Source organism: Spinacia oleracea, chromosome 3 (genome assembly GCF_020520425.1).
Source record: "Spinacia oleracea cultivar Varoflay chromosome 3, BTI_SOV_V1, whole genome shotgun sequence".
In the NCBI taxonomy this organism is placed as follows: domain Eukaryota; kingdom Viridiplantae; phylum Streptophyta; class Magnoliopsida; order Caryophyllales; family Amaranthaceae; genus Spinacia; species Spinacia oleracea.
Genome location: NC_079489.1, coordinates 154,197,545 through 154,207,770, shown reverse-complemented (window position 1 = coordinate 154,207,770; position 10,226 = coordinate 154,197,545). Strand labels below are relative to the sequence as shown.

The 10,226-nt window shown below is 33.8% G+C and overlaps 1 protein-coding gene and 1 long non-coding RNA gene across 5 annotated transcripts; one reads left to right on the top strand and one right to left on the bottom strand.

The window, feature by feature from the left end:
- Window positions 1-860: 860 nt before the first annotated feature.
- On the bottom strand, window positions 861-2,068 carry LOC130470190 (protein FAR1-RELATED SEQUENCE 1-like). The gene is made up of 2 exons (XM_056839830.1): window positions 1,667-2,068; window positions 861-1,310 (listed from the first exon to the last, which is right to left on the bottom strand). Exons 1-2 carry the CDS (start codon window positions 2,066-2,068, stop codon window positions 861-863), a joined length of 852 nt encoding a protein of 283 aa, XP_056695808.1.
- Window positions 2,069-3,133: 1,065 nt separating this feature from the next.
- LOC110800426 (uncharacterized) lies at window positions 3,134-8,288 on the top strand. Of its 4 annotated transcripts, none has more exons than XR_002536624.2 (5): window positions 3,134-3,502; window positions 5,072-5,274; window positions 5,370-5,441; window positions 5,585-6,701; window positions 8,063-8,288. It is a non-coding gene; the product is annotated as an uncharacterized lncRNA (long non-coding RNA). The 4 variants fall into 4 exon arrangements; XR_008931280.1 differs by having other exon boundaries at window positions 3,135-3,502; window positions 5,370-5,711; window positions 6,603-6,701; XR_008931278.1 differs by having other exon boundaries at window positions 5,370-6,701.
- Window positions 8,289-10,226: the final 1,938 nt, after the last annotated feature.

Sequence of the window (10,226 nt, the reverse complement as noted above, 5' to 3'; positions counted from 1 at the left end):
ATTTCCATTTATAGAAGCGGTGCAAGTATTAAGGGACGGCCTGAAAAGGAAAGCGGTGCGAGTATTAAGGGACGTAGGGAGTATTTATGTATGTTAAAATTATGAAAATTATTCTACAAGTTGAGATGATCTTCCGTCATCTCAGACCTAACTTTTACATTTAATAACTCAACTTTAACTACTAATATTTCAACTTGTATGTTTCTATCTTTCTTCAGCTAATGGGAGTCATGCATCGGTTTTACTCCACACCTTGTATTTTTTTGTGTTACAGTTGCAGTTTGATATGTTAAAGTCATGGAAAATGTTGTAAAAGTTAAAGACAGTCTTCCGTCGTCTCAAACCTAACTTTTACTTTTAAAAACTTAACTTTAACTGTTAAAAGTTTGACTTTAATATTTTTACCTTTCTTCATTTGATGCGTGTCTTCCAATCTGTTTTATTTCACACATTGTAGTTTTCTGTGTTAAAGTTGTAGTTCTGTATGTTAAAGTTCTGAAAATTGTTCTAAAAGTTATGACAATATGCCATCATCTCAAACCTAACTTTTACTTTTAATAACTCGACTTTGACTTTTAATAACTTAACTTGAACTCCTAAAAGTGTAACTTTTTCATTTTAACCTTTTTCAACTAATGTGATTCCTTCATTCTGTTGTACTTCACATATTGCTGTATGTTAAATTTATGGAAACTGTTCTAAACTTAAGACAGACTTCCCTCATCTTAAACCTAACTTTAACTGTTAATAACTTAACTTTTATTAAAACAAATAATAACTTTTACCTGTCGGTGCTGTGTTTGTTTCTAGTGCTCGTGATGTGCTTGTTTCAGGTGCTGGTGTTGCACTTGTTTGTGTGGTTAAGCATCTTCAACATTCGAAAAATTCAATGACACTAGAAGTTCATCAACTAGAGACACACTAGCGGCATAACCATCCTCCATAAGGGTTATCGTCTCCTCATTTGACTGGCTTTTCAAGATAAGGTTGTAGTATTTTCTAGCCATGGTTTGGCACCAAGGTGTGTACTGAACCTCTTCCGGGTTTTCATTTTCTAATTTGTTCCAAATCGATGACTTGTCAGATTTTTTCCACCTCTTTTTTATGCATTTTTTTGGACTCCAGTTTACTGAATGAAGGTGCAATATCCTAATGCAGTGGTAACACAACCATCCAGAAGCTTCAAATTTTTTACATGTACATGACACTGTCTTGCTCTCGTGGATGTAGGTTACTCTCTGTGCAGACCAAGGTTCTTCGTCAATGGACACGACATAGAACTGAGTATTACCTGCATTAGTAGTAGTAAACTGAAAAGTTAGGAAAGTCAATATAAAAGTTAACCCTGGTGTTTAAGAAACTTTATTTTTCAACATACCCTGAAACTTTAGGTCAAATCCATTTTTGGTTACCTAACCTTTAATACAAAAGGCTAACTTTTACTTTTGTACCCTAAAATGCCAACTTTAAATTCTGATATTTACTTAGGTGAAAAGTTAGGAAAATCTATATAAAAGTTAGCCTCTGTGTAGTAAAAGTTAAGAAACTTTATAAAACTTTATATTTCATTTTACCTAACTTTTAATACAAAAGGCTAACTTTTAAAACACAAAGGCTAACTTAAACTTTTTTTCAAAAATGGAAAACTTTAACTTTTGAGATTTACCTTGAATTGTGTCCAAATCAATTTCGATGTTGTTGCAATCGAGTAGCCAAATTCCTCTTCAAAGTCTCTAAAAAGTGACAGCGTGTAAACTTTTGATGCATGTTTTAGCAATCTAGATAGTGGTAAAGACGAGGATGCAACTGATTTATTATAAGAGAATTCAACTTCCTTTTCGGTACTTTTCCAACGCTGCATTGTTCCTTTTAATAATCTATAGAAGTCGGTTAAACTTGTTGTTCTGTTTGCTCTAAAGCCAATGGCGTGATTTTTGCTTTCACTTCGTTGTAAAGACAAAATTCCAGCAGAAAATAAATCTTTGCTTAGGGCAGGACACCATTTTTCTCTCAAATCGTGTACATTTGTAAACCATTCTTCCTCTATCATCTCATGTGTTTGTAACATTGATCTCCAATTGGTTTCAGATTCAACTTCAGTGACACACTTTTACAAGCAATAGTACGTTGAATGCCTTCTTAAAAGTTGAATCTCGTTTCAATGCCCCAAATCTTGTAATAGCATTCTGATTCAAATGGCATACACATAATATGTGTCTTGCGTCTGTAAAGACCTACATATACAACACAAACTTAAGTAAAATGTTTTATTCAAGTTTACCTAACTTTACTACATCAAGTCTGACTTTTAATACAAAAAAGACAAACTTTAACCTTTATTACTCAAAATTGTTTAACTTTAACATATGGGGTTTCTCTTAAGTGAATAGTTAGGAATATCAATATAAAAGTTAGCCCACCTCCAATAAAAATTAAGAAAATTTATTTATCAGTTTACCTAACTTTAAATAGTAAAATTATAACATTTACACAGACAACTTCAACTTTAAGAATAAATCCTTGAATTTTACCTGATTGATGGCATTGTTCATTGCTGCATCCTGATCTATAAAGATAGATATTGGACTTTTGACTCCCATTGAATTTTTGAAAGTTTGCAGATTCCACACAAACGACTCGATCTTTTCATCCCCTATGAATGCACAACCAAACATGCAATTCTTCCAGTGGTTGTTTATTCCAACTATTGGAGCACAAATTAGGTTATGCTTATTTGTTCTATAGGTTGTGTCAAAAACCACTATATCTCCATAATTCCATAATCTTCCATCATTATAGAGTCCCTCCTGGACAAACTCCTCAATTTGCCTTTTTCATCCAATCTAAATCTAACAAAGAAGTTTGGGTCACCTTCAAGCTCTAAATACATTATGTCAGTTACTGCTTGTGCATCGCCTCCTTCTATTTGCTTCATTTTTAACATCGTGCAGTAATTAAGATGCACTAGAGGAAAAATCATCATGTGCTTTCCCTTCAAGTGCGGCTCATTTAGTATATTGGCAACACTTGAGAGTACTAAATATACATATATATATATATATATATATATATATATATATATATATATATATATATATATATATATATATATATATTCACAAGTGCGGGCCTTAAACTCAAGTGTAGGCTCATCCGCACAAAAGATTTCTAAAAAAATTTCCCAAAATAATCCCAGTTCTCGCTTCTCTCCTCGTTCCCCTTATCTGGTTCTCTTTTCCCTAAAAATGAACATTTTTATTTTTTTTCATTTTCCCTCTTCTCCCCCTTCCCCTTCTCTGGTTCTCTGGTTTCTAACAAGGCCACGAAACTCAAAATTCACAGCACATACACCGTGACAAGCCGCGGCGCCGCTGCTCTTAGGATTTCTGAGTGTGTGTTTTCGAGGTCGAGTAATTCGTATTGTTGAGATGGGTTGGCCAATTGTCAAATCTTCCGATTCAAGATTAGTGGAGAAGATGTGTTTCTCATTAACAAAGATGATGTAATCTCTCTTTCTCTCAATCTCCATTGTTTTATTGGTTAAAATTGTTGGAATTTGAAATGGGTTTGCTCTATTCTTTTGATTTTGCTGGGTTTTTCTTTTGAATTCAGTCTGAAGTTTATGCACATATTATTTTTGAACTATCAATTGGCCTGCTTGCAGGTTGTAACTGCCTACAATTTGTTTCCTCTGTTGTCTGTGTTAGGGTTTAATCTGTTGAGAAACAATTTGTACAAATTGTTGAATGAATAGTTAAGTTGTTGGTTAAAATTGCTGAATTTTGAATTGGATTTTACTGTATTTTTTATAAGAAATTATGTTGGTGTTATTGAATTGAATCGGAATTTAATTCATGCCTGCTTGCAACGGCTGCAATATGCTCAATGAATACTGTTAGGGTTTCTTCGATCTATTGGGCTGAGTGATTGAAAACAATCTGTAAGATACTACTGATTTTCTAGTGATATCTCTTCTCCACTACCTGTCGCGCTGTCGTTGCATTTTAATTCTAGGTGTTGATAGCTGGTTAATTCTTGAATTAGCTCTTCAATCGGGGTGTTCTAGGCACTAGATGGTTATCTCATTACTAATTAGCCTTTTCTTCAAATTATACTTTTGTATTGTGTCTTTGTAGGGTTCTCATGCATGTCACTGTATTTTTGAATAACTCGCTTTATTTTCTCTTACATTGTGTGTAATTGTACTAATTAGTTAGTCTTACAAAGGGTTCGATGTTTCTCACTTTGCATGTCATATTCAATCATGTAGTAGAAGTTCATATAAGATTTGCATCATATAGGACAAAGGGTTAGAAGTTTCAAAATTTGCATGTCATATTCAATCATGTAGTAGAAGTTCATATAAGATTTCCATCATATAGGACTAAAGGTTCGAAGTTTCAAAATTTGCATGTCATATTCAATCATGTAGTAGAAGTTCATATAAGATTTGCATCATATAGGACTAAGGGTTCGAAGTTCCAAACTTTGCATGTCATATTCAATCATGTAGTTCATATAAGATTTACATCATATAGGAGTAATTTCCTGCATCATATAGGAGTAATTTCCTGCATCATATAGGATTTGCATTAGTGCGTAATTGAACTAGTATGTAAGAAGTTCATTTCTAAATTTTAAAATATAAATTGGATGCCAGTTTATAATCAAGAAGCTATTTTCTGTAGTGGCATTGGATGTTATTCAAGTATATCGATGTGAATGGGGGTAATGAAGTTTGGTCAGTCAACGACATGAGGATGACTAACTATGTTGGTGAGTAGGTTTGGTCATTCAGCAACATGTTGATGACTAACTATCCTGGTAATGATGATTCTCATAGCCTTATTTGCTGGTTGAAATAAACATTTTTTTAATCATCAACTTAATGGAGAGTTTTGTGGGATTTAATTACTTTGAGTACGTGATTCTGTTGCGTGGTAGTTGATCCCCCCCCCCTCCTGCATTCTTGCTTTACTTGGAGTACGTGATTCTGTTGCGTGGGATTTAATTTCTATTTGTGATTCTATCTATTGAATTGGATGTTAACTCATTGCGCCCTTTCGCGTAGGATGATTGTGATGCTCCAAGTGCACCTCCAGTTTACCACTCCGGTTAGGACACCAACCAAGATGTGCTTGGAGCCAATAACAAAGCATCTGCTGATTCTCATGTTGCTTCTAACAAAAATGAGCCAGTTGTTCCTAATGTTCTGCCATCTGGTGCCAATCAAGTGGATAGTATTGGAAATAAGGTTCCTGGTCAACAAGCAATGTTAGTATGCTCATCCTTGGTTGATGTTTGATGTTTGATTTTTCAGATTTATGTTTAATGAATAAAGACATTTTTTGAAATAAACTTTTTTTCAGAACCGCAGCCAGTGCATAATCTGCAGGATCTTCTGGTTCACATGCTGCTTGTCTACCTACTTTCCATGCAAGGTAATTTTCACTAATATCGGAATGGTTGTTCAATATTTTATCATTTTAGCTTCTCTGACTTTTACCTCTATCGTTAATGCTACATTACCTGATTAAGATGTTTTCCCCTTTGTTTTATTGTGGTTTATAATTATGTACTCAAGGACCATGTCATTCAGTGGTTGCATATGATGTTTGTGTTCGTCTTTATCTCAATGCCTGGGCAAGGAGTTGCATGCAAGCTCCTTTTTTTCTTGAAAATGAGTGTGCTTTATTGCGGAGTGCATTTGGGTAAGCTTAGTCACCCTTAAGTCTTTGATTGTTGCTATATACTCCATACATAGTATCTTTTTAGCATTTTCAAGATTAGAAGTTTTACAACTTTCATAATGTTATAATTTCGGCGATCATGATGTCTACTCATTATTTAACATGTAGATGTAGTTGTTGCGGTGCCAAATGACATTATCTATTGGAACATTATGCTATGTTTTTATAAAACAATTATTACTATTAACTGAAGTACTTCGATTCTTGCTCGTTTGCGCTAAGGTTTCCTCCAAACAAGCTTCTTAGTAGCTAATGGCCTGATGAGCATGTTAAGAATTATCTACAACTGTTATTGATGCTTGATCTGTCTCTCCAAATTCTTTGGCTCATGGAAATTGTTTCTTGTCATTTTTTATCCATGATTTCAGTCACTTGTTCTCTTTCTTATAGTTTAAGATTGTTCCATAAGTTGACATTTAATCTTAAAAACCCATGCTGGGAAAACTTTGAGCTTCTTGGTTTAAAAGTTGGTCTTTACTTCTTAGAGTATCCTATTAGATGGATGGAGCTTTGTAACTTTCAAGTTTTTTTCCCCCTTAACTACAATGTTTGGTAGCTAGTATAAAAAAGCTCAGTTCACAATTGTTGTTCTGATCTGGTGAACTGAGTTTGTGAAATGAAATATCAGATCCGAAGCATCAGATCAAAAGCATGCTTGTGAACTGATCTGCTTCGGATCTGATCTTTCATTTCACAAACTCTGTTGCTGCTTCTGATCTGTTCTTTCATTTCTGTTGCGAGAAGATCAGAACACTCACAACTGATATGCTGCTTCTTGTGCTGAACTATAGACTATTCCATACTCAAAAACTTACCTTTGTCTTACATGCATTTTATTTGTGTGATTCCAAGTATGCACAACAAACAGGCAATACGGAGTGCGACTACTACGTGATGAAGTACATGTACGATATAGTTACAAGTTGTACGGATGTCAAAGATCTCGAAGAGGTACGATCCTTAACTAAGCCATTTTAGTCAAAATTTGAAATATAATTAACTACCGGGCCTTAAATGTGCATAACTTAACTAATATGTGCATAACTTGACCTAAATGGGTGATAATGAGTCTTTGAAACATAAAACTAAGTGTATTGAACATGGAAAGCTTTAAAATACTTATTTTAGTTCATTAGTTGAAAGTTGGGGCCGAAATTAGTCATTTTAGTCAAAATGTGACCGATAATGAACGAACGAAGCTTAAATGTGCATAACTTCACCAAAATGGGTGAGAATGAGTCTTTGAAACATAAAACTAAGTGTATCAAACATGAAAAGACTTTAAAATACTCATTTAAGTTCATTAGTTGAAAGTTGGAACCGAAATTAGCCATTTTAGTCAAAATGTGACCGATAGTGATCAAACGAGTCTTAAATGTGCATAACTTCACCAAAATGGGTGAGATTGAGTGTTTGAAACATAAAAATAATTGTATCAAATATGAAAAGACTTTAAAATACTCATTTAAGTTCATTAGTTGAAAGTTGGAACCGAAATTAGCCATTTTAGTCAAAATGTGACCGATAGTGATCAAACGAGTCTTAAATGTGCATAACTTCACCAAAATGGGTGAGATTGAGTCTTTGAAACATAAAAATAATTTTATCAAACATGTAAAGACTTTAAAATACTTATTTAAGTTCATTAGTTGAAAGTTGAGACCGAAATTAGCCATTTTAGTCAAAATGTGACCGATAATGAACTAACGAGGCTTAAATGTGCATAAGTTCACCAAAATGGTGAGAATGAGTATTTGAAACATAAAAATAAGTGTATTAAATATGGAAAAACTTTAAAATAATCATTTAAGTTCATTAGTTGAAAGTTGGGACCGAAATTAGCCATTTTAGTCAAAATGTGACCGATAATGAACTAATGAGGCTTAAATGTGCATAACTTCACCAAAATGGGTGAGAATTAGTATTTGAAACATAAAAATAAGTTTATCGAACATGGAAATACTTTAAAATACTTATTTAAGTTCATTAGTTGAAACTTGGGACCGAAATTAGTCATTTTAGTCAAAATGTGACGATAATAAACTAACGAGGCTTAAATGTGCATAACTTCACCAACATGGGTGAGAATGATTCTTTGAAACATAAAACTAAGTGTATTAAACATGAAATGACTTCAAAATACTCATTTAAGTTCATTAGATGAAAGTTGGGACCGAAATTAACCAATTTTATTATTATACGGTTCATTATTTCTTTGTTATGAACAAATTAAGTCTTAATTTATTGTACAATTCAATATTTATAATATAACTAAAGTGTATATAGATATTTTGATGGTCGATCTTTTTAAGGTATTCAATAATTCGAGGGAGCGGCCTTTCACATTTGAGGAGATAGATGAAGTTCGAGAAATGTTGGCAAACTTCATTACCAGTGATTGTCTTTGATATTTTCTTGTACCGAATCTTAAATTATGGATGCTAGTTTTTCATATGATTGTAATGTAATCGAATTTTATATTTACAATTATATACTATTTAATTTAATTATCTATATAACTGGATACTTTTTATGTGACGTATGGAGGTTAATCAGTGGCGTGGTCCAATTGTAATATGTAGCAGGGAAATCGGTTATACAACAAATCTAGATCAAGTGCGGCTCATTTATAGGCCAAGTGCGGCTTATTTAGTGGCCAAGTGCGGCTCATTTATATATCAAGTGCGGCTCATTTTTATGCTTTTGCTGCCCATTTCTATGTCAAGTGCGGGCTCATTTTCAAATTTGGCAGCACCAAATATGTCATGTGCGGGCTCATTTTCAAAATTGGCAGCACCAAATATGTCAAGTGCGGGCTCATATTCTAAAATTGGCAGCACAAAATATGTCAAGTACGGGCTCATTTTACAAATTGGCAGCACTTGAAACATCAAGTGCTGCCAATATTTTGGCAACACTTGAGAAAACATCAAGTGCGGGCAGGCCATGTGCTGCACATGTAAAAGCCCGCACTAAACCCCTTAAAATGAGCTCGCACTTGAGATTTTTTCCTCTATGTAGTTAAAAGAAGTTGTGGATGAAAGACCTGTCAGTTGTGGATGAAAGACCTGTCAGTTGTGCATAAAAGAATGTCAATACTCTAAAAGTTGAAGTTTTCATGAGGTTAGAAAGCAAAATGTTTTATTTAACTTTACTCAAGTTTTACTGCATCAAACTTGACTTTTAGTACAAAATGCTAACTTTAACTTATTTTACACAAAATGGCTACCTTTATCTTCTGATGTAGCCCTTAATTGAAAAGTTTGGAATATTTCAATTAAAGTTGGCTATGGTTTAGTAAAAGTTAAGACAATTTAATATTAGTTTACCTAACTTTTACTTGAGAAATGTTAACTTTTAGTTCAAAAAGCCCAACTTTTACTTTTTTACTCAAAAAAACTACAAAAAAAATATAAAAGTTGTAACTTTTACTCGGAATAACATTTTTACTACTAGTACTGTAACTTTTATTATCAAAACTGTAACTTCTACCTGCTTTTTGCATAGTTTCAACGGTTTTTTCATGAAATGCCCCTGAGGTTTGCAAAAACGCACCAAATACCCTCGCGTCTTTTGAATCACATAATATACCCCTATTTTTTCCCAAGTTTGCACCAAATACCCCTAAACCGACCTTCCGTTAAGCCTCCGTTAAGTCGTGTTTATAATTCACAGAATACCCCTATTTATAAACTAAGTTGCACCAAATACTCAAAATATTTTTAAACCGCAGAATTTGATTTCCATAAATCGTTCACCTAATATGGGGATTGAGGATATGCAATTAATAATAGAAAATATTGTCACTCAAATCTTTCACCTAAAATATCACACTTTGTTTGACCAGCAATGGAAATAAAAGGGGGGCGTCTACACAATCACCACCCACAAACATTAATCGGAAAACCAAATCATAGTGGTTCATTTCTATATTAGTTCACCATCACCTCTGGGTTTGAATTCACAGAAAAACAATAACCGACTAGTTTCATATCCCATAGATACAGCAAGGTGGGGCAACAACTTAGCAGGGAAGTGCTAATAATCAACTGACTTTAGCTCACTCTAATAAAATGAGATCAAAATTACAAGAAAAAGAAAGGAACATGACTGTCATGATGAATTCAAGGGTGAAATATAACCAATTTCAACTAGAAAGCACAACCAAAGAGTATATAGAAATCAAAACTGTAGAAATCATCATCATCAAGTTGTTATCTGAAATGGCTACTACAAATGACCAGCAACTTCATCTTCTTTACGATACCTAGGGCCTTGAACCCAAGCACCATCAATGGGGGCAATAACTCCAGTCAAGCCATCGTCAACAAAATCACAACCCTCTTCCCCTCTAAAACAGCCTTCACCGGCGCCAACTTAAGCTTCACACCAAAGTCCCTAATCCTCTGTGAAGGCTCGATAAAGGTTCTCCCCACATAATGGGACCTAATCAAACCCTTTTGAAAGGGAACACCA